This window comes from Aythya ferina (assembly GCF_964211825.1).
Source record: "Aythya ferina genome assembly, chromosome: 3".
Taxonomy (NCBI): domain Eukaryota; kingdom Metazoa; phylum Chordata; class Aves; order Anseriformes; family Anatidae; genus Aythya; species Aythya ferina.
In genome coordinates, this window is record NC_140298.1 from 79,775,232 (window position 1) to 79,799,521 (window position 24,290).

Genomic DNA, 24,290 nt, shown 5'->3' on the forward strand with positions numbered 1-24,290 from the left:
ATTAGATGGACACAGAAAATCTTGACAAAATGGACTTATTCTTTATTTCAAAAACCTTCTGTTCATTAAACTTACATACATCAGGGAATGTTGTAAGTATTTGATCCTTTCTCTGTTATTCAACAATGTGATATATGTCCAAAGCAACCAAAAAATAAATAAATAAAATTAAGTGAGCTAAAGAAACACCTTCACTGATTAATTAAGGGAAACTCTTTCATAGTTACATTCGTCAAACAAAAGTGCACCACCATTTTTCAGAACAAAACTGCTTAACATTACCATAAAGGTAACTGAAGGAAGTTTGATTGCAGTCAGCACTCTGAAATTAAGAACTATAATTTTACAGTTCTCTCACATTACCCTTTCCTCAGCTTTAGGCATTTAAAGCTGCTCAGCTACTTAGGCATTTAAAAGGTCAATTTGCAAGGCATTTCAGTTTGCCGGTTTCCACAGTTAGAGAAACTTTTAAGCAATGTTCCCAATTCACTATAAATCATTTGTAATTTTTCTAGTTCTAAGGAAGCTAATGGAGTGCAATCTCTAAATTAGGTCAAACAAGAACATTCATAATACTCTTGATTTTTCACTCGAGCACATGGATTTTTGTGTCTGTCCAAATTGTATATTTTCTTCAAGATTCTCTGTCCTTATACAATTTCCAGTAATTACTTTGCAATAATGTCCAAGTGAATTTTGATGAATTGTTGATCCATTTGAAGCCTTCACAAATTGTTATTGGGTTTCCTGCCACTCACACATAGAAAGTACCAGGAAGTTAAGACTGGGCAAATTATTCTGAGCATGCTTTTGCCAAGCAGGCAGCCATGACAGCATGGCTAAGGTTGGATTTATGGCTCTAATACTTGCTCAATCCAACACTGGCTTGCCCGAAAAGTTATTGATACTACCTTGGAGGGTATATTGCTCAGAACAAGCTGCCCTCTGCTTTCTCTCTCTGCAAAACTACAGTCATGCAGAGGAAAGAAGAATAAGGCCCTAAAAGGAAGCAAAAAGGTGTGGATTCTTATCATGACTGGAGTAAGACAATATATCACTATCAAATTAAGCACAACTAATTTTCCCTATATTGCCACACAAACAATTCACTAGGACAAAAGCCTATACCCTCTCTGAAATCCTTTTTACATTCACATATGAAATGTGCACATTAATGGATCCTGGGATGATTTCTGAAATTCCTTTGAACACACTGTGTTTCTCCAGGAGAAGAAGAAAAGTTGCAAGACAAGATTAGGCTGATGTTGAAGCACCTCTTTACTCCTTTTAACCTAGACATGTTGTTTAAAGGCGACATTTATCATCTTTACCACACTACGCATCCAGCAACAGCCTTGAAAAGGGTGCAAAAATTCCAGGATGAGGGACACCGTCTTTTCAGCAAGAGTCTGGGTAGTATCTGTGTTTCTTTCACACTGTGCGGAGGAACAAGCCAGGCTCTGTACACATCATCGCAATGGCCCATAATGCCGAGTCAGGTGATAGCAAAAACACACTTCCAATGCCATTTGCCTGGGATTTCTGGCACCACTGTGATGATATCTTGATGCAGTATTTCCGTACTAGATGCAGCTTGTTGCCAGAGTGCACGTAAACTTTGTAACTGACTGCCACCAGTCAGTCAGGGAGCGGTACATTAGCAAGTGGCTCAGGCACTCTAGTCTAGGAGGAGAGTAAAAAAGGAGTGTGCCTGCAGCACTGGGAACAACAACGGTCCTTGTTCTCCTGCCTTGAGTGAGAGTAAACAAGTCCATTGTTCTGTGACTTTGCCAAACCTCAAAGTATAGCGCTAGAAGGAAAAAGAAGTTTCACAGAATTGAGCATATACAACCCTTATCTTCCCTTCATAAATTGTATGTTACACTAGTTGAAACTACCGAAGTGTTTACAGTATGCTATATATATAATGGCGCATTTAAGCTTTTTAAAGGGATTCGGTCATTTCAGGAATGTCTCTGGTGCTGAAAAAGGTTAATGTATTACAAATCATATAATATTTTAATTCAGAAAAAATATGTCTGGGTATTTTGACCTAGTATCATAAGGGTTAGGAAACTGAACGAGGATGCCATGAAGCATGACTGACAAATCAGTCGAGCTAGTCTGCTTCAGATACATATTGTGCAAGGCATTATCGCTGCAATCAGTCACAAAAATGCATATTTAGTTTTTGTACATTAAATACTACACCTGTGAACCTATGTAAAAGATATACAAAATATAAATGTCATCAGGACTGTATATTTCAAACTTTTTAAAATAAACACAAAGTATATATATATATATGTCAGCATATAGGTTGTAGTTTCAATGTCAACACTAGCACAGTTTTTCTCTTCTAAATACAGACCTGTATACTTCCTAGTCCAACACATGCACCTACAAACACATGATCATGCATACAGCTTTACGTTCTGCTGTTTGCAGAAGAGTCAGAATATACAGCACTATACATTGTTCCAACTCAAAATTGATTGGCAAATTAAGGAAGATGCCACTCAAAATAAATTCTTTGTGAGCTAGTACTAAAAAAAAAAATAATAAAAAAAGAGAAAACCAGGGATATAGTTGTTCCATCTTAATAAAAACACTGAAGACCATGATGATGACCTAAGATTCAAAATGTTTTGTCCGGCATGTGATGGGGTCATTCTTGGACAAGATAGGATAGGGTAGAACTGGTCACTGTAACATGTCAAACACAGTTACAATGAGGTGCAGAGCTTTCGCAACACCACCCAACCCATCTCTGGGTTCAGACTACTGAAGTCTCTGAACGAAAGGAGACAGAGCAGTTGTATGCCGTCCTTCTCATAGCAGGTGGTGCTGACGGTGATCTCGATGCCCATCTGGAAGGTAAACGTCGATTTGCTGGTCGGGCTGGTCGGGAGAAACCCTTCCCACTTGAACATTTAGCTGGCACAGATATCTGGAACACAAAGGCAGCTCCTTGCTTTAACACGTTAGGGCACAAAAGTCTTTTGTGGAATGCAATAGGAATGTAGGAAGACATTTAGGGTGACCGCAGAGCAGGTGGTCTGAAGCTATTAAAGGAACGCAGCAATGAACAGAATGCAAAAGAACAGCTACTTCTATGTATAGGGCTTCTTGCATCAATGGCAGTTTAAAAAATGTGGAGACAAGTGTCAGATGCAAGGAAAGGGACAAAATGTTAATGCAAGACAGAACTGAACATTCCCTGTTTATTTCTTTTCCTTTTTAGAAGATTTGTGAATGAACTCTGTATACTGTTCTACACATAGAAGTTAGAATGCCATCTTACATTACTGGAGTGTGGTCTATGGACTTTCAAGCACTTTCTGATAAATCCTTTTTCAGCAGTCACATCTTGCTGAGAACTCTTTTTCCATTAGCACAGCATGAAGCTGTTTACTCTTGGTAAATAATTCAGAATGCTTATTTATTAATGAAGTGTCATGTCTGCATGCAGAGCCTTATATACACCAGAAAAACAACAGACTTTGATATTAACTACAGTGATGTGAATCTGAAATAATGAAAATAAACCAAATTCCTCCATGCCTCATGCCACGTGTAGTTCCTTACACCTCTGTGGCATGAATGCTGCTGGACTTAGAATGGTACCCCCTAATCAGGCAGTATCCCACACTTTATACAACATAAACAGCCATATAAAGTGTGAGCAACATAAAGTGAGTGGATAAAATGATCCAATTGGCTTAGTAAAGTTATTCTTGGCTGATATCAACATAAATTCAGCCATTATCTGATCATTATTTCTTCCCTACATACTTATTGATGAAATTTCATTTTCCTATCAAACTTTCACTGGATAAAAAAGAAATCAGAGGTTTTCCTCTATGCTGTAGCAAAGGTGTTTCTACTAAACAAGATGCTGCAAGAGGCTGACATAAAGACAAGCAGTAGAAAATCTATATGGTCAGATTCTCAGCTGTTTAAATTCACATGGCTCCACTGAAGTCTGTGAATTTGTGACAGTTTAAGGCATACCAGCTGACAGTCTAAACCCATTTAAGTTTCTCGGCTCTGAACACATTTGCCTTCTCTTTTCTGAGATGCTAAGGGGCATGTCTATTTATGTTCTTTGGCCAAGGAGCTCTTCAGAAAAACTGATTTTTCTTTCTTTGTGGCCTTTTATAAAACCTGTAACTTATAGTATATTTAAAAAAAATAAAAAAATTAAAAAAAAATCAACACAAACACATCTGTTTCTTTTCTCATTAAGAAAGAATGTTGGCAAAGGCGATACTTCTAAACTTTTGCAAATACATTTCTGCCAAATATAAATTAATTAGTTATGCCATACTCTTCTGTTCCTGTGAGCCTATTCTTGAATATATAGGACAAGCCTGGAACTGAGACATGAGTAAGAGGAGGTCACTTTATTACTGGAAGCTTTAAGGAAGCTACAGCACCCATTTTCAAAGGCAGTTACAAGAAAATCCTGAAACAAGCAGCACCCAGGACAGAAGAATCCTGTCTCCTCTAGGATTTTGACATTACTGTGTGCTTAAGACTTTTGGAAAGTCTTATGAAATATCTAGCCAGCTAAAGGAAAAGGGGAGTGAGTTAAAATCTGATTGCAATTTTCATTAGTTCAGTCCTTGAATAACTGCACTGCAGTTAAAATCTAGTTTTACGTAGCAGCAGCAGAGAGGAGAATCTGGCACACATCTTCACTGGTCATGCTTACTTAAATGCTTCTGCCTAAAACTCTATTATCTTCAATGAAAATCCTCCTGATTCATCCAGATCCTGGCCTAAATAATCTATTTTTATGCAATTATTTACACTGCCAGGTTAGCTTGCCTCACATTAGAATCTGAAGCTCGGTACGAAACTGAACTATTTTGCTCTTGCCATTCTTATGAACCTTACCTCTGGTAACTTCTGTCTCTCCTTTCCTCGCTTGAGTTGCTGCCCAATATGCCTGGCTGAATTCCTCGGAAATTCTTGCTTTCCTTGCTCAATCTGAAGCATTTCTAAATACTGACTCAACATCTCACAACCGCCATCGGTGGATTCAGTGTTTGCCCGTGTCCACTTATCTTTGCAGTGTTTTTCATTACATGGAGAAGTCACTGTGGATTTTTCATAGTTTTTCAAAAGCTTTTCAACAACACCATAGTTTGACCTTGAGTCAGCTGAACGCGGGCGACCGGATAAATTACTTGGTCTCCAGTCATGCTCATGAAGCATGTGTCTATAACTGCTAGTACTTGGAAGTCCATTTACTTGCTTTTGTTGCCCTGCTGATCTGACAGCTTTGCTGGGGTTGCTGGTTTCTTTTTCCTTTTGTGCAGACAATTCAGGATTTGAAACATGAGATGTATCTACAGTTTCTGTCCTGCTAATAGCAGAGTCACAAGGTGGGCTGCAGGGTTTGTGATCTTCTGACGCTGTTTGAATCACCAGGTTTTCTTGCAAAGCATTGCTACGTTTATCTGTGTGGAATACAGTCCGGTTAAACTCATCAATCTTTGCTGCTAAAGTTTCATTTCTTGGGGCCTTTCCCAAAGTATACCTACAGTCTCCCAAAAGATCACTGTGCAGGGTAGCAGGGGCATAAAAGTCATTACTGTAAAAAAGACTGCTATGAGATTTGGGATTTTGTTTCTGGTGCATCTTGTTGCTTTGGGCCATATTTCCATCTGAGCAACTTTTCTGGGATGACAGTGGGGAGGACTCACTTTTACTGTCTTTGCCAGCATCATATGCCCACGTGTTGTGGCAGAAACTTGTTGGTACATTGCACTCATTTTTGGTTACAGGTATTGCAGCAGTTACCACCACAGGACCTTTCACAGTCTGCCCTTCATTTGTCACTGCAGTTTCATTTTGTTTTATAGGCAATGGATTCATCAGTTTCCTTCCACTCCTACAGTCCTGAACTTTGCAAGTGCTTTTGATGCCTGGATCTCTCATGGGTGCTTCAGAAAGCTGTACTACTGCAGAAAGTGAATTTGCTAGGTGTCGAGAAGTGCTCCGTGGAGGAACTGGTGGAGCTTCTTTCTTTTGCCAAGGTCTGAAGTCTGCTCCTCCATCACCAATAAGACCACCATAGGACATGTCCTTCAAACCCTTGCTGGAGCTCATCAGATTCTTCCTATTATTATGCTCCTCTGTTTCAAAAGCAGCTGAAGTCTGTGATTCACTGCTGGCCACACGGTTCATCTCAGGCAGAATAACTGTGTTTTGGGTTTCTTCAAATTCCCCCAGGAAAGGAAGTGACTTCATTCTGGACATAAAAGAAGAGGTATTTTAGGGATGAGCAATAAGGGTTTTCCCCCAGGGGACCTCAGCATGGATCCATTCTCTCTGAGAGCAGGTGTTTTAATGCTGGCTACTTAAAAGGATTTGGGAGTGGTTTTGCTGCAGCTGATACATACAACATATTTGAAAAATACATGAAGAATTTGAAGAAAGCTCAACCCAGGGAATTTTGTGTTCCATTCTCTTGACACTAAAATTATTTTTCAGAGTTTTTAGTGATAGATAGTCAGATGACTAGTTGTTCCCTTAACTGTCCTATAGCAAGGATAGTGGCAATAAAAACTTAGTGACAGGCAGCACATTGACTGTATGGTTGCATAGGAGAGTGTAAGGAGTCCCTCTCATCTTTGGGTGCATGTGAGCTTGCCATGTGCAGATTTCCTAGGGAGCTCAGCAGTCATAGATTAGTCATAGATTAGACATAGCCCGTCTCCATCTCTTTCATGATGTGTCACACCATGTCAGATCATGGGTACAGTCTTACCTTCTGAGCATTTATGCACTACTCAAGAGAAAGTCTGGTGTTTAGCTTGCTAAAAGAGACCATGAGCATTGAATTTTTAATAGATGGTGGAATATTCATTTACTGTACTTTTCAGGGTGTGGTTTACTATCTTTCCATTCATACAAATGTATGATCGTTCTTCCTTCTCTTGCTTTCTTCGCAGTCTTGGATTATAATTCCCTGACATATCTCCAATATTTAAGGCTAAATCTGTGTTTAAGAAACCTCCCAACCATACCCATACAAAATTGTACAGAATTGCATGGAAACAGCACCAGGGCAAAGAGAAATATCTGTTCATTTTCCCAAACCTCTATAAATCCGTTAGAAAAACACGTACAATGTCATCTCATACTTATCTCATACTTATCTCGTTTTGTAGGTTCTATAGATAAACTAAATTCTTCTAGTAAAACATGGTCTTTTATTATATTTCAGCAAATTTAATTTGAAAGTTTTATGCACTGAGAGACTGAGAGGATAGAAACTGCTCAGCTGCTAATAAATTCAAGAGCAAACCTCCCTTCAAAGTGAACAGGAACACAACTTTATTATTAATTTTCTTCCTCTAAGATAAAGAGTCCAAGTATGTTTTTACCTTCTGTGGTTAGACTTCTTTCGAATTTCCTCTTGATAGCTGCATAATTCTTCACTAACTCTGGCAAGTTCTTTAAGAGCCTTTGTAAATATAAGAATAGTCTTTTAACATAAGCCTTTAAATGGTATCTCCGGAATTATTTTGAAACTTGTGGTGATTTGAATTTAAGATTCACAGCAAAGGGAATTAGCAAAGCAAAAGATATTAATATGCCCCCCGGTTAGGAATTGATGTAAAGTGCATGCTGTTAGCACATTTAAACAGTGGTAAGACACACAACAATGGCAAACTGAGGAGGAAGTAGAGGAAATAAAATGTCTGCAAAAATAAAATCTGGAAGATCAGTTCTTCAGGTTAACCCTGGCAGGCCAAAGCTCTCAGTATTTTCCTCACCCTTATAATTGAAACATGGTAGACTTTACTTACTATATTGAGATCACCAATATAATTCTTGGCATTTTTCTTGGAAGTTCTGATGCTGATACTGTCTTCAGGTTCCTCATGGTTCTCAAAAGCCAAATTGTCCATTAGCAGAATATTGTTTTTGCTCTTGGCTCTGGCTTCTTTACCTTCGGGTCCTATTTTACTGAGCAAACTCCCTTTTTCCATCCTGTCATTTACCACATTGTGTTGATAGTTCAGCTCCACTGTGTCACTCTCTTCTGAAGTGGGGGAATGTATGGACAGCTGCAGCATCTTGCTCTGAATGGCCTTATTATCATGGACGTTCATGTTGTTCTCCCTTCTAAGTTTTACCTCCTGGTAAAGCTGAAAAAAACAATACAACTTTCTATTAAATCACAGCACTCTTCTCTATGACTCAGTGATAAGTCCAGAATGGCATATTTGGCAAATGCTGTCACCCCTTTATTTTCTTTCACACTGTCTGCTAAGACCCAGTAGCTTTATTAGTAAATGAAAAGGTGTTAGTTCCTGTTACCCAGCACATCAAAACCAGGGAACTTTGACAAATTATAAAGTAGAAAAAATAGCAACATCATAAAAACCTCTTCTGCTTACAGTATCACTTCTTGTGCCAAGTATCCCATGGCTCTTTATAAACATTCATTCTTAACCTGCTTTTATGAAGAAAGCATAAAGCAAGCACCTCTGGACAGCCATCTGCCTGCTCTTTCACAGTGTATAAGGCCAACCCAATGGCTTTTGGAAAGACGGTGAAAAAGAATGACAACGTGAAGAACATGTGGACATTTCATAGTTAGTGCTGTGGATCTGAAGTATTCTCATGTTCAGAGACTTGACACTTGACCTCATCCTAAACTCTCAAATTCACTAACAAAGCCCAGCTGCTCATGAAACCTGAGGACTAAACTTTGTAATTTCCTAGAAATGAGGGCTCCATATGGGTTCAGCACAGCAATAAGAAAGAAGGATACTACCTCGTAACTTAGCAATATCATCTCCTAAATCACATAGGTCTTCCTGGAGGAATCCATGAACCAAGTTAGTATTTAGTGGGCTAGAGAAAACTACCAAATGAAATTACAAGTTGATAAGGTAGCACAAGTTTTGTTGAGGAAAACCCTCTACAGATGATGGCATTTAAAAGGCATCTCCCCTTTTCTCCACCCTTGTGGCTTTTAGTGAAGAAACACTACGCAACTGAAATCAAGGGTAGCTAGTTACAGACATAGCTTAAGAAGGGACTTTTGGATACCAATAAACTTGGGGTATCATCTCTAGTTTTGTCTGGTCCTGTAATACTCAGCTATTTGCATCATCGATTCCCTTCATTCTCTTTTTCTCTGTCATACTTTTATAATCCATATGCTAATAAAAAACATTGAACAAACATGGCCTTCACTGACATTGTCAGGACTACTAATAATCAGAATACCTTTTCACAACACATTACTGTCATTTGAAAACCGCTCATAAACCTAACAAGCTTATTTTCAATATACACGGATCACACAACTAACTTTTGTAGCCCCCTCACTTTGGTGGTAAAATCAGGTAAGACAGCAAAGAAATGTCTTAACACAAAGGACAAAATGCAGCAGAGACTGTCACACCAAGGTATGTAAAAACTGTAGGTAATATATGGGAGAGCTGACATTATGGAGTTATGTTGTATGCTGAGGGCAGTATATGGCTGCAATTCGTTTTCCTTCTCATACTAAGCAGTCTCTGCCATACATTCCTGTGCTGCTCAGCCACAGGGAGGTGTTGGCAGAGAGCAAGCAAAACTACTCCATGCGTATATTAGCATGAAAAATGTGGAAAGCTCAGTGATGAAAAAACTTGTCTCTGTATGTTGCTAAAGCAGATTCCATTTATGCATTTCAGTGTGTCAGAGGGTTCTGTTGAAGTGACAATTTGGAGATAAAAGAGTAACAAAAAATTACCTGAACTATTTCTGGAAGGAGATGCCTTACAAATGGCACAGAGCGAGTATTTGTTAGTATGTGTAAACACAAGTGGTGTCAGGGCTTTCATACTATTTATTGTAGCCATTTTCTCTACTAAATGCTGTCCATAAATGGAGCAGGTTCTAGCCAGAAAAGTTCTGCATCATACGGCGTTTGATGTATGACTTACTTTTTTAACATTACCATTTATTCTAACAGACTTGTGCCATATAACTCCCTTCCCCCCCCTTTTTTTTTTGCCAGAGAATTACAATACCTAGATTTTTTTGTTACTAAATATGCATTTTCCTAAACCCCATACGTGCAGATCTGCTCAGCGTGTCTGAACATGTATAAAATGAGCACTGTGGCTCATGGCCAGAACTGGCAGCGGTATATATAGCCAACAATACAGCAAACTTGACAGAGTTACATTTAACCTCCTACATCGTATTTGTGAATATTAAACGAACAATGGCAAATGCTGATTAACACCAGGCTCTGTATCCTACCATCAGCTATAACAAAATCCCAGTGACAGATAGGAGATAGGATATAACTCAGAGAAAAATAAATCAAAGTGACCTCTAGTCACTGAAAAGACTCAAGAAAAAATGCCAGTGCTCAGAGTTTTGTTTAGAAGTACCTCTTCAATTTTCTTCTGCATGACCTTCCATTGACATTCCCATTCCTTCCTTTCATTGTCAAATCTCTCCAGCAGCTCCATCTTCTCCTTATTCCAGTTCCTCTCTGTATTCTCCAGTTGTTTACGCAGGTCCATGGTTACAGTCTGTGTAACAGCAACAAGATAGCTCTGCTTTTTTCTTTCTTCCCTGAATGTTTCCTGAAAGTTTATCAGAATAAGTCTTATTTGTCTTTGAATCTAGCTTCCAGAAAAAAAAAAAAGAAAAAGAAAAAAAAAAAGAGCAAAAATTCCACAACCAAATAATTAATGGAAATGAGCTTGCAGGAGAGAGCAGTACAAGATTGCATTATATATATCTGCAGTATGACTGGAAGATGAAAAACTAAGCGTTACAGGACACTAACCTAGGGGTAGACAGGCCCAGTCTGAGAAGAGGAGGGATGCACAGCCAGCATCACAAGATTCACCAGTGTCTCCCACAACAGGCTGTGTACCATGGCCAATTCACATCTTTGATGTTACTACTCACTATAAACATGCTTTCAAAGAAATTCGAGTCTATGTGATACTGAACGGCACTTCAGGACCTTGGGATCCTGTGAGGTCTGCCCTTGAGGGTGAAAGCTATATTTACATTTGTTCAAAAGACAACTGCAGGTGTGAAGGTATCATGTTTGCTGTCTCACTCCTTTTACACACGCATTTAGCATGGAAAAGACTATGACATTCTTTTAGGAGTTAAGACTGTAAACGAGACATGAGAAGAAAGTTCTCATGGCTATATGAATGCTTTAGAACACACAAAGAAAAAGTCAAGAGAAAAGCAAGTAGCAGGTAACAAACACACATAGCATAAAGCATTAATCTATAAAGATTTCATGTATTTTGGATTCACAAATCTACATCTATAAGTGTTAGTTTTAGGACTAGCAGAGAAAACTGGAAACTGTTCTCTGAGAGCACTAACTCAAATTTATTTCAAAACCTTGCTCAGAATATTTCACTCATTTGTGATTCAGTTTCTAAATCCTCTTCAGAACTCTTTGGTTTCCTTGTATGTGTGAATGAAAAAATATTAATAGAACTACCAAACACATATTTTAAAGGAAATATTTTGGATCTTCTCATTTGACATTGGAGCAAAACAGTTACAGATTTTCTGGGCCTGATATTCCTCGTGCTTTGTTAGGCTTACAGTAGAAACTCCACTACTGTCAGCACACTTACTATGCCAGCTAGGCCAAAGTAATGCTCATTCATTCAGTTACAGTGAATTCTGTGGCGTAATGGCTGGTACATGCACACTGATGCTTCAGTTGTTAACTTTGGCTCTCAAGGCATGCTGTTGTGTTATTTAGGTGGACCTGGAGTTTTTTGTGACTTTAATCACAAAATGCCTGTGCATTGCCTTGGTCTCCAACCAGAAACCAAGTGTACAGGCAGGCAAATGGCTTATCAGAGAGTTAACTAGAGGTAAGCCCCAGTTTATGTTACTGGAATTTGTTCATTTCCCTGACTGACAGTCAGTGACTCTCAGCTCACAGGAACAGCCCATTTTACCACCCACATTTTCTTTGATGTAGTGAAAATTCACCCTCAAGCTTCACACAGTTCTTCTTCATCCTGTATTTTATTGGGCAAGTCTTGTTGATTCAGCTGTGGCTACTATATAATCAGTGCTTACCAGTGTCTGCATTATTTCAGCTGACTGGTAAGCTGATGCCAAACTTGGAGTCAGCTTCTTTCATTAGCAAGTGAGCAGAGAGCTCCACTGAGCCCCATTTGTTTTGTGTCACAGGAAGGCCTCCTACAGCATCTTCCACCAGACCAGGCCATCTTGGGCCCAAACCTAACCCCGGGGTTATAGAACCATTAACCCTCAAACAGGCTGGGACTGAGGACTGAGAGAGTAAGCTAGCTATTCTCCAAACATCTCTGCTAGTCTGTTTCATAGCAATGTAACCATGCCACCACATAACCTGGTACTGGAGCTTACTCTTTCAGTCTTTGGCCCACCCCTGACTAGGAGCTCTGAAATGGCAATCTGTCCCTCAACTATTTATGAACAGATTTCAGGCCCTTCTTCTTCCACCTGCCTAAAAATGTGTGGGGCAGTTTTACAAACACATAAAACTTCCTGAAATTAAGAGCTGCTCAAAGACAACACAGCATTCTCATCATGAAAGAGGTCAAGCACTGGCTTGGTTGTGGCTCCTTAGGGAAGGTGGCCAGGCTATAGAGACTGCAGCTCTCCAGGCCAAAGCTTTGTGCCAAACTTCACTAAGTGTTGACCAAAAACAATTTACAAAAAAGAACTTACAATAACAAAGCAACAAAAAAAAAATCTTAAAACAACTTACAAAAAAACCTTAAGATCTGTTGCAATCTAAGCACTTATTTCTAAATAACTTTACAACTGTTTCAATTCTTCCTCACTTCATTACTTCAAAGGTCATAATTTTTAGTAGATTTTATTTATTTATTTATTTTGCTACATTTATGCCTTTATTTCTCAAGACACCTCAGAGAAATAAACAAAAGTCACCTCTCTACTTACTCTGCTCCGCTGGAGCCCGTTAAATATGTGTCAGGAAGAAACAGAAATGTGCAAGCACTGTAAAGTCATGAACTAGAGAGGCAGAAAGAATCTGTCTATAACTTGCAGAAGTGGTGATTTTGTCAGTGTACTGTAAGTAGCAATGGCCATGCTTCAATTGGCAGCATATTAGTAGTAAGAAACACAAGACATCATATCACATCATATATATATATATATATAAGAATACATATGTACTCCTTTCAAGCATGCATATATCATCAAAAAAGCCCCTGGTGGTTTCTTTGTGCTGGGAACTACTTTTGTTATGTTTGCATTCATCTTAACAATTTACAAGCTGTTTCATATGAGACTGTAATTATAAAAAGAACCTGAGATGATCAAAATGCAATCAAGTCTTGGAAGAGGTGAAGAGGCTAGTAACAAAAGTTACAGATCGTTACTTGTAGCTCTAAGATCCACAAAAACCTTGTATTGCTTATGTTTCTCTGATATCCTCTTGACATAAACTCTGAGAAGAAAACAGCTATTTTACTGCTATTGTAATTTCCTCTGAGAGTTTTAACTCCTGTTTCTGTGGCTCTATTCCTGTTTTTATTTTATTTTATTTTTTGTTTTGTTTTGTTTGTTGTTGTTGTTGTTTTTGTTGTTTGTTTGTTTGTTTTCTTTGTTTTTATTGTTTGTTTGTTTTGGTTTGTTTGTTTGTTTGTTTGTTTTACTCCCTACTAGCAATAGAAACCCATGTGTAGTTCAGGTAGTATACTCTCTCTCTGTATGGTGTACCCAGATGTCCCGAGGGATATTGCATATGGCTTAAGCAACGTAAAGGGATGAAAAATTACACTTTTTCATCTGCTGTGTGGATCAGAGCAGTATCTGTGCTGTTGCAGTATTGGCACATTCTGCATGTCCTAGACAAGGTCAGAAGCTCATTGCAGCAATCAGCTTCAAACAAATAATCAATTTTGTCTGCATCATCTGTGTTTTCTCTTAACTTTTCCTTTAGCCCTCCCTCCTTTCAAACAAAACAAAAATGTTTTAAGTTATTATTTGGCATTACTGTTACTATCTGTGTCTTTTTTATCTACCAGTTAAAGATGCACAACAGTTTGAAATCAAATTTTACTAACTTCTTAAAATAATCTGCAGTGACATCAGCTGAGGAGACGTTATTTTTCAACAGAGATTAACTGGATGTTCATGACCATTCAGATACACAAAACTTCCACTGATTTTACAAAAAAAAAAAAAAAAAAAAAAAAAGATATTTCCTACAAGGTACTATATTTTGATATTTTGGATGACTAAAGAAACTATAAAGTAATTTATTTGTTCAATTATAAAAGTGAGTCAGGTGCCATGATACTGTGCACTTTATACTTGGAAAGAAACTACATTTGAGAGAGAGAAAGAGAGAGAGGGAGAAAGGGGCAAGGGGAAGGAAGGAGGAGAAAGAAAATGAGAAAACAGAAAAAGAAAAAGAGAAAGAAGGAAAAAGAAACTCCAGTGCTCATATGATACCTGTCATCCCTGTTCTGTTGATATATCTGTGTTTGCACTAAAGAAACCGACTAAACTAATGCCGAGTCTTTATCTAAGAATAAAAAACATGTGCACCATACATAAAACACCATATAACATATAAATAGAAACATCAGAGAGATGTTTAAATAACTGTTTGTTACATTAGCAATTTGCATTTTTTAAAATTATATTAACTGTTCAAAGCCGTTCAAACCTACCGATTTCAAATAAATCATAACCATACCTTTCATGGAATAAGAAATCCTTCAGAAGTTTTTCAGTCCATTTCTAAACAGCAGTGAAAGCAATGAAGCGCGTAGCTAGCTGAGATCCAGTTCTGCAGATCTTGATCTTGAAAAGAAACAAGAAAGCTAAGCTAACCTTTCACTTGGGACAGCATTTGCAACTCTCTTTGAATAACTCCACAACTTTTGCAAACTGAAAAACAGTTCCGCTCAGCATCATCCCAACAGCTGGCTTCCACGTGACGTCAGCGCACGGAGGATGGCTTTAAAGCCATCTCTTCCAACCCCCAGCTCTGTAACTTTATATCTCCTCATATTTTGTGTAAACAACTCCAAGTCCAGGACATTTTTAGGTTTTATAGTGCAGTCCAGTCTTTAAAGCTTGCCAAAGCAGCCAGTGCTAACATTACAGCTATGACAATAGGCAATTTTAGGTTTCTTTTATTAGCGTCCATGTCGTGAAGGAAGATTCTTCTGTCTCCCAGACCCAGTTTCCAGGGTTATATTTTTTAGTGCAATCATTTTGAGCTTTGCAACTTGACCCTCATAAAGCGCTTTGTAAAGGGAGTTTGTTTAAAGAAGCAGTTTAGCTGTCTAATAGCTATCTTAAAGAGCTAAAAGCAAAAGACTACTCCCTAAAATCTTTTTCTGTGTTCATATACTATCACTTACAAAGTGCAGAATTACTGGGCATTGTGTAATCCTACTGTCCCGCATTCTGGGAATGGTGACAATGGTTTCTTTGGGATATGCCCAAATATTCCTGCTACTTTATAAGCTTTCTGGATCAGATTCCCTGGTCTGTTAGGATACTTTTTATTTCAGCAAAGTGCTTGAAAGCCAACGGAATCTCCTTTGCACAGGGAAATTCATCCCTGGCATAAGGCTAGCAAGGATGGTCCAAAAGCACCTCAGCCTGGACGTAAAGCACTGGGAGTGCCCACAGCAATTGTCAGCACAGGAAGGGACATGGGAAGGGGAAGGGGAGTGTGACAGAAATGACCCAGCAAGTGAGAGTTTGCAGGAGACCCTGAAGCCACTCTGAGCACGAGGAGCTCTGGCTGGCTCCTTGCATCTCTGCTCACCACCATGCCTCGTGCAGGCAGCAAGGCTGTGCCACATGATGTGTGTGTCACACTGCTCTCCTGTGGCACAGCCAGGGAGACCCCAGGCAGGGCTGTGCACACGTACTGCTGACCCACCGGGTACTCATGTCTGTGGGCAGTGATTGGGAACAGCCACAGCCAGAAAACTCACATTTCAGGGACCATTTGTTCCCATGTGGGCCCTGAAAGGTGCTACCACGTACCTGACTAAGGGAGCATAAAACTCTGGGCAAACTGACCCATCAGATGTTTGTCTTCAAATGCACCAAGCAGGGGTGATGTATATTTTTGTGGGCAGGGCAGCTGATGACAGGAGGATCTGGGAGACAGAGGACATGATATGATTCTCACCTCCTTGCTTAGTCAGCACCTTCCTCCTCAGGACAATAAGATGCACGTGTGATAAAATCTACACACAACACACAGATTTTAGCTCTGGGTGCATTTTAAAGTAAATACCAAAGCAGGTTTCAGTGAAAACACATTTTGTCTCCTTATATGGTCTAGCTGTAAGTCTCAGAAAACACATTACTTGGGTGCTTATTCTGTCCCCATGTAACATAAATAATGGGACTTGGGCCATTTGTGAAAATTTTACAGACAATCTAAAACCAAACAAAGATCCCCAAGTATGAGACTGAATGTTCCTGAAGAAAATCCTCAGCCTCCAACTGCTGAGGAATTGCAGTTTTCCCGTTCATAAGGCAAAAGTGTGACTTGTTGGGGAGGTTATTTCCAAGCAGGCCAGCTGCCATGGCTGGCAGCAACGCCGAATGCCTGGGGGCAGAACAGAGCACACAGCTGGAGGCTGGGTGCCACAGTGCTGCTCCTCCCTGCAGCCAGCACAGCTGCACCCTTGCAAATAGAGACAATATGAAGGGATTTTTTTTCCCTTTTTTTTTTTTTTTTTCTCTTTTCTTTCTGTATATTTCCCATCAGTATTGGCTATTATCCTTGTGTATTTAATATTGCTAACTCAACGTCCCTTATCTTGCTATGACAACTCCTGGAAATACAGAACAGCAAAAGCAAAGGAAACAATGGACTAAATCACAGCCTTGAGTTTTCACTCAGGCAAAATCCTGCATTTCTGACAGTGAGAGGAATTAGAAATGTGTGAGACTGAGGGGCTCATGTAGAGCTGGACCCCACTCAGTTGAATGGGGCTCTCCAGGTGACACTGCAGCTTCACATCCAACCTTTGCTGAGATGGTGGGATCTGCATGAGGGTGTAGGTGCTTGGCTTTCACTAAGAAGACAGAGGGCTTCATTCATGAGGACCATGAAGGAGCTCTGCTCCCTCATATCCTGGGCTCCCTGAAGTTAAACCCCCATGGAAGCCAGGCATTACTGCTGTCCTGGATAGCCACAAACTCTATTTCACTCACACTATTTTGCAGGATGATATTTGGAGAAAGAAAATTTCCTGACCTACACATCACACTGGAAGGACAGTTCAGAAACAGCTCGAGGCTGGGTAGGGAAAACTAAATGTTTCTGTGCATGGGTCAAATGGCCATGTTAAACTTCTAATATGGGAAAAGAAGAGCAAAGTTGGGATAAAAACAACAACAACAACAACAACAACAAAAAAAAGTGAGCTATTAAAACCTGGGCTCAGCGCTCCTCACAACCCTAAGTGTAGCAGTAATGGCTTTTGCTCTGGGGGAAAAGTCATCCAACACAAACTGTCCATCCTTCAATATCACCAGAAAAAGTGGCAAATGTGGCTTTCTGGGCTCTGGTACAGGCAAAATAAGCAGGAAGGAAATTTTAGGTTGATTAATTCTGACACATGCCTTCCATAGGCAAAGTGCACTTTGTCCATGCCTGGTATCAGCTCAGCTTGTGTTAGAAGTTAGCACTTCAACAGAACAAGTGCAAGGGCATTTTAATCAGCTCCTCTGCTAAATTTCTCTTCATTGTACAAGGCTGAAGACAAAGGAGTGCAAGTTCAGCATGGGCTATAATCTGATTACATACTCGGGTAGTGTGTGCTGTGGATAACAGCCTGTGCCCAAGACCATTTCAGAGCACCTTTAGTACTAGCTTGGTGACAGCGCACCCATGTTGTTCTGTCAGCATCAAGTGGGTAAGAGGAGGAAAGAACAGCACTGCTGCCACTGCAGTCAACCCAATCACTACACCAGATCCCTGGAACATTACAATTTACACCTCAGTAATTTTGGCAAATACATCTCAGCTGTGGATATATCTCAGGAAACGGGCAGAAAGCAGCACAAATTCTGCCTCCTCTAACCATTGTGCGCTTCTGCAATCGCATCTGTCTTAACGGAGAAACAGAGCCAACAAAGTGTTATGTCATGCCAGTTCTCCAAGGGTACATTGGAAATCGGTGGCAGATACTTTAGATGTTTACTTTAAATAGAGCCACTGTAATTTTCCCCATAGGCAACCGCATGTGTAATGGCAAAAGTTGGGTTTGAATATCACTTCCCTCGGCATTAAATCAGAGACAGAAATGTAAGCCAATGAGAGCTGGGCCCCTGATACCGATGCCTTTAGAAGTCTCCTACTCACCTATCAAATTCTGGGGTGATTAAGGGGAAGGACATCTAATATCCTAAAGCTCTGCTTGTTTTTGTAAACAACACCCAAAGTTCATGTGCAGTTCATCTCTTTTTATAACACATATTTACAGCCATGTTTTTGGCAATTTTCTTTTTTTCCGACTGCCAGGCATATTTCTGCACTATAGCACCTGCTCTCTTCTGGTTTTGATTCTGAAGCACTGGTGATATGTGTCAGCAGACACTTATTCTCTCTCTAACTGGAGCTTCAGGCACAGATATTTTTGGTTGAAAGAAATATCACTGATCCTGGAGAAGACGATCTTTCTAGTATCATGGGAATTCTGCAGTAAGAATAAAGAAAATATTTATAGAGGTATTTTCTCAGGGTATCCAGAGCTGACTCTCAATAGGAAAGAAAATTAATTGTATTTTGCTGTTTGCAGTGAAGTAAAAAATGCATCTATATTCTAAGTGACACAGAAAGTCATCTGATTTACTTCCAATTTATACAAATGTTAAAATATCAGAATTAGATCTACATATGCAAGATCTCTTCTTTCTGAAAGAATGTGGAATGAATTCCCTGGGAATGCAGGATACAGAAATTTAATATTTCAGAGAAATGCAGAAATAAGGCAATCCTGAGGCTGAAATTTAGTTAAGTGTTTTGCAAGAATAGAATATTAATCCCAGCATCCAGCCGAAATTCAGCTTTGCATTAGTTCTATCCACAGAATAAAACTCCAGTGCCCATTTAAAACATGTTGCTTAATTTCATCCCCTTCAGTAAAATGTTGTACAGCTTCTTCGTGCACTTTTAAATCAGATTTCCAACATTTACACCCTAGCATAATGCATTACCAAATTTGTTTTAATAGCCCTATTAGCAGCAGTAGATATTGTATCTCACAGTTTTATAGGACTGCATACTTGTGCAACTCCTACATTGTGCTTCAGAGGAACTGCATTTCATCAGCTGATAAAACGACTTGGGGTGACTTGCACAGGGTAACTGCAGTGGTGATCTGTGAGAGGAAACATACTTCATAAAAAGGTTGGTTAGCTTTATGATGCATGTTCACTTCCTTAACATCTGAGTTTTATGCTATAAAAGAAGACTTCAAAATATTAATCCTACTTATGGAGAATCTATGCCTTTTATTGTGGAAGCACCTTCCTTTCACTTGAAGAAACATATAAATTTGGGTTAATTTAACCTTCTCTCATCATGGGTTTTAGAGAGCAACAATAAACATTTCTTTAGTCTGCGATACCCACCATGTTCTGCTATTGCAGCATGTTCTAAGAAGCACTTTGCTTACAGAAGGGGATTTGTGAATCTCTATAGGTATAACAGATTTGAACTGATAGGTAATGTGGCATATCTGGCTTGTTGCCACATAAAAGCGAAATCTTATATTCTTATTACTGCTCTTCAGAATGAGATGCTGTGCGGCAGACAAGTTAATGAATCAGCAGTGTGCTGTCTGGTTCTTCTCTGTCTGACTCCCACACACTCCTGCTAGAGGATGCAAACGTGTTCAGCTGCATTTATCCGCTCACCTCTGAGGTGAACTTTGCCCACCAGGCCAATAACTGAGAGGAGAAAATCTGCAGCCTTTCTTGGCAAGTATAACTGTCACATTTCTTTGTGAGACCAAGCTATTTCCATTTAGCAAAATACAGAACTCTTATTTTATTGGCTAGATGTTATCTTCTGGCTATGGGTCTGTACTCATTTTATCAGCTTTCTCAGAGGCTTCTGAAATAGTGAAAAATGGAGGTCTGTGAATTTCTCTGCAATACCCAGTGTGAAAGTTAAGCAGCTCTGATCACTCCCTTCAAGCTGAATGCAGCACATGAAGGATGCCTTTTATTTCATAGAATTATAGAATTATTTGGGTTGGAAAAGACCTCCAAGATCACCAAGTCTAACTGTTAACCTAGCACTGACAAGTCTACCATTAAACCATGTCCCTAAGCAACACATCTTACATGTCTTTTGAAAATCTCCAGGGATAGTGACACAACCACTTCCCTGGGCTGCCTGTTCCACAACCCTTCCAGTGGACTTTTTTTTTCCTAATATCCAACCTAAACCTCCCCTAGCACAACTTAAGGCCATTTCCTCTTGTCCTATCACTTGCTGCTTGGGAAGAGAGACTAATGTCCACCCCACTACAACCTTGTCTGAGGTAGTTGTAGAGCAGGATAAGGTCTCCTTGAGCCTCCTTTTCTCTAGGCTAAATAACCCCAGCTCCTTCTCTGTAGTTCCTTCTCTGCACTGAGGTTTGCGGAGGTCCTCACTGTTCTTGCTCATCACAGATTCAAAGACTGTGGGGACCTTCTAAAATGATTTTGGATGCTTCAGGATCCTTTAATTTCAGATTGTAGCCTGTACAACAGCTCCCTAAATGCCCCCAGAAGTCTCAACATTGACTGGCTTTCTTGATGCTTGACATAATTAGGATGAGGAGTTCAACTCACATAAAGGAAATCTAAAACTACATGAAACAAAAATCACCATGACTAATCAGTGGAGATATAATTGCCAGTTCTGTGCAGAGGACTTCTTGGCCTCTTGACTCAATAGATTCATGGTTACTTTTCTGATTTCCAAGAAAGACACAAATCTTTTCCAAGTTATTTCCAAGACATATCCAATGTATAAATTCAGTGTATTAACCTTTCCTACTACTTTACAGTAGTATCCTTACCAATCCACTCAGTGTAAAGCAAGATCTCTCTAATCATCTTGACTACATATAAGGCTGAGAAAGGCATAAACAAGTGTAGGTTAAAACCTGAAAGCCCAGAACTTCAGATCAGGTTTAAGCATGATTTGTCATCCTTTATGGAACTGAGCCTCTAACATTTAAGAAAAAAATAAATCTATTCTTCTCCCAAGGGCAACAGTAAAACAAAAAGAAACTCAAAAAGTCAGTCTTGCTCTAAGATTTAATATGACAAGTTGAAGCCTAGAACTATTATATTTTAATATCCAAATGGCAAAGCCATGAGGAAAAAAACAAACAAACAAACAAACAAAAAAAACAACAACAAAAAAAAACAACACAGAATTTTTCAAACAGTTGCTGCAAAATCTGACTGTGACAAAAGCAGCAAAAAGGCCTTTGCTCAGTGATTTGAGAACTATCTTTAAGGTTACAGAAATTCACTGTGAAGGTAAGTTGTGACTGACCATATCTGGTAATAGTTTCTAATATATGTAACTTAACTTTTAGGCAACTGAGCATAAATTAGAGCATCTTAGAAACTCTTCAAAGTTTCAAACTCTCCTGGGCCTGACTTTCTCTTTAAACAGGACACCAGATCAATTAATCTCTACTTATATGTTGACTATCATTTCTTTTACCCATATCTTGATAACTACAAAATAAATACGAACAACAATATCCCCTGATAGGAGTAAGTATTTGTATTATATTAAGATTAAGTGATTTAACTGATCAGTGTTACTACACATGCATAGAGTACACAGTAGCGCTAGACAAATACGTAGAGCTAGACAAATACGGAGAACACTAAGAGTTTTGTTTAATACTGAAAGTAGTAAGTTTACTATCTTTTTTGTTCTTCTAAAATAAATTCTGTTGTCCAACCTCAGCTTACCTATAAGGGGTTTCTCTAAAGACATTGTCTCTGCTATTTCAGGTAGTGGGATACAGCCCTTGGCAGGATTCTGATTAGTTGGAGAGAGGCATGGAGGTGAACTCTTCTCACACAGGAACACATTAAGTGAACAGAGTGCTGGCATGGAAAGGAAGTCCTTATTGTCAGCTGTAAAAGCAGCTGCTTTATTCACTAGATCCTTTATCATGGCATCTGCACGAGACTTTCATTAATACACTCACTTGTAAATGATCAATTTTGGAGAATTCAAAATTGTGTGACTCTGGTTTCAACACAGGTTGAAAAAAATAGATAAAACTGAGCTCCATTGGGGCACTTCAAATGAGGTTTTCACAGTGGAAGATCTTGTGTTTGTAGTAACTGCCTATGTTCAGTGTTATAGGAAGATCATGTGTGGCCTCTGCTCTCTGTGCAGCCTCTTGTAGGCAAGACAGAAATATTCAGTGGCTGATGATGCACACAGGCCTCCCTGATCTATGATTGCTCACCACCATCCACGTGGTTAAACAAGGGTCACTCAGCAGGCCAAGAGTTACAATGTTCCTTCATGCCCAAACTGGAGGGAGAGAACCCAGGGCCCTAGTAGCTACAGAGCACACAAGAAAATGTTATCTAATGCAGTAGGTTGCTAGGAAAAGATAATTGGCATCAGAGAAGGTGACTTCACCGTCTTTAGTTCAGACTGTATTGTGACCACCTTTCTAGAGCAGAGAATGCAGCCAGCCTACATCTCTCAGAAGAATCCTTGCCTGCTCTGATACCTCCTCCTTTTGTATCTCATTCTCAGGGTTCCAGCTCCTTGTCACATTTCCACATCAGAGTGTCCAATCTCCATTCTCATTTTGTCCCTCCATGGTGTCTAATACACTTAATACGGTGCTGAAAAGTATTATCATCAAAACCAGGCAAAATATATACAGACTGTGAAATACAATTTCAGAACACACATCAAAAGTGGTTTCACTATTCATAGGTGGCTAGAATACAAATTCTTTTTCTGAGAGTGGGAAGACAAAAGGAACAGACTCTTCACACCCACTCTGCATATTTCTATTTTGCTTCTGATTTGGTACAAATTAATGAATATTAAATTGGTTCCAGACACTCAAGAATATTTTATTCAAAAATGAGAAAAAGTAGGCAAAGTGAAAAATATTCTTTTATGTTTGCTTACCTGGAACACTGTGATGAGCAGTCTTTCTATTCAACTGGGTGATTTTCAGGGTGCTTTCTTCAGTTTTTTGGGGGTTTGGTTTAGGTTTGGCAAACAAGTAGTCTTCAGTGTTTTTACAGCAGTGGCTATTACAGAAACTATGTCTCTTGCACGTCTTATCTTGGAGGGTGGACAAAATAAACAAACTGAAAATAATACTACAATGAACAGTAAATGATGAATGGCTTACAGTACAAAAAACAGTGTAAAAAGGAAGACAAGTTTAAATATTGTTGTGTATGAAAGGGATGAAAATAATACAAGGATGAGAATAAGTAAAATGATAGGCTGGAACATCTGGGAAAGTAAATACAAAGACAAAGAGAACAGTCAATTAATGGAATAGCAAGTCCAAAGTTTTAACAAAATAAATAGTGAATCAGACTATGCTTGTGGAGGGACCAAGTGCCCATCTCCCATTGACATCAGTAGGAGTTCTGCATGGTCTAACGTTGAAATGCCAAATTTAATTATTACTGTTATTTGTTCAGAGAAAATACCAATTAGATTGCTTTAAATTTGTATGAACCCATGCAGTGCTCTGCCTCTAAGTTAATGGGAGCTCTACAAGCTCAGAGGTATTGCTAGATCAGAAAGTGAGCATGCCAAATATCTTTTCTGTTTGATTTCATGCAGTACATGTATAGTAAATGATTAGCTTCAAACTCACTGCGTCTGTGACTTTCTGATACAAGGAAACAAAAGACTAATTAGTCAGCATAGGGATAAGAAATAATAGCTTTCAGCTTCACCTGGTACCTACTTTGACTGTAAACTAGCAGGACAACACAAGTAAATTAACATAGCAAGAGACTTACTAAAACATCTGGATAATACCGTGAGCAATAACAGCATTTGCCAACTATAGGATTGCAATATAAGATAAGGGTAGGTAATTTTCATTTTTCATGGCAGAAGATCTTGAGTCAGCAAGGAATTTGCTCCCCAAAACCTCTTTGGAACAACTCTGCACATCACATGCAGGATGCTTGTTGGCTCTTTCCTTAGAGGATGAGAGAAGAATAAAAAAGAACTGCAG

General features: G+C 39.1%; 1 protein-coding gene across 1 annotated transcript; it reads right to left on the minus strand.

The window, feature by feature from the left end:
* Nucleotides 1–19: 19 nt before the first annotated feature.
* Nucleotides 20–23,437, minus strand: KIAA0408. The gene is made up of 7 exons (XM_084514386.1): nt 23,213–23,437; nt 14,744–14,850; nt 10,419–10,616; nt 7,827–8,168; nt 7,401–7,480; nt 4,903–6,262; nt 20–2,950 (listed from the first exon to the last, which is right to left on the minus strand). Exons 3-7 carry the CDS (start codon nt 10,551–10,553, stop codon nt 2,777–2,779), a joined length of 2,091 nt encoding a protein of 696 aa, XP_084370512.1. The 5' UTR covers nt 10,554–10,616; nt 14,744–14,850; nt 23,213–23,437; the 3' UTR covers nt 20–2,776.
* Between the last annotated feature and the right edge of the window lie 853 nt (nt 23,438–24,290).

What these genes read in the sequence shown, in the direction of transcription:
- KIAA0408 (XM_084514386.1), bottom strand. Translation starts at nt 10,553, where the DNA reads ATGGACCTGCGTAAACAACTGGAGAATACAGAGAGGAACTGGAATAAG. An exon ending in TGCAGAAGAAAATTGAAGAG is followed by an intron (nt 8,169 to 10,418) that starts GTACTTCTAAAC and finishes TGTTTTTTTCAG; the next exon opens with CTTTACCAGGAGGTAAAACT. An exon ending in AGAGACAGAAGTTACCAGAG is followed by an intron (nt 2,951 to 4,902) that starts GTAAGGTTCATA and finishes TTTGTGTTCCAG; the next exon opens with ATATCTGTGCCAGCTAAATG.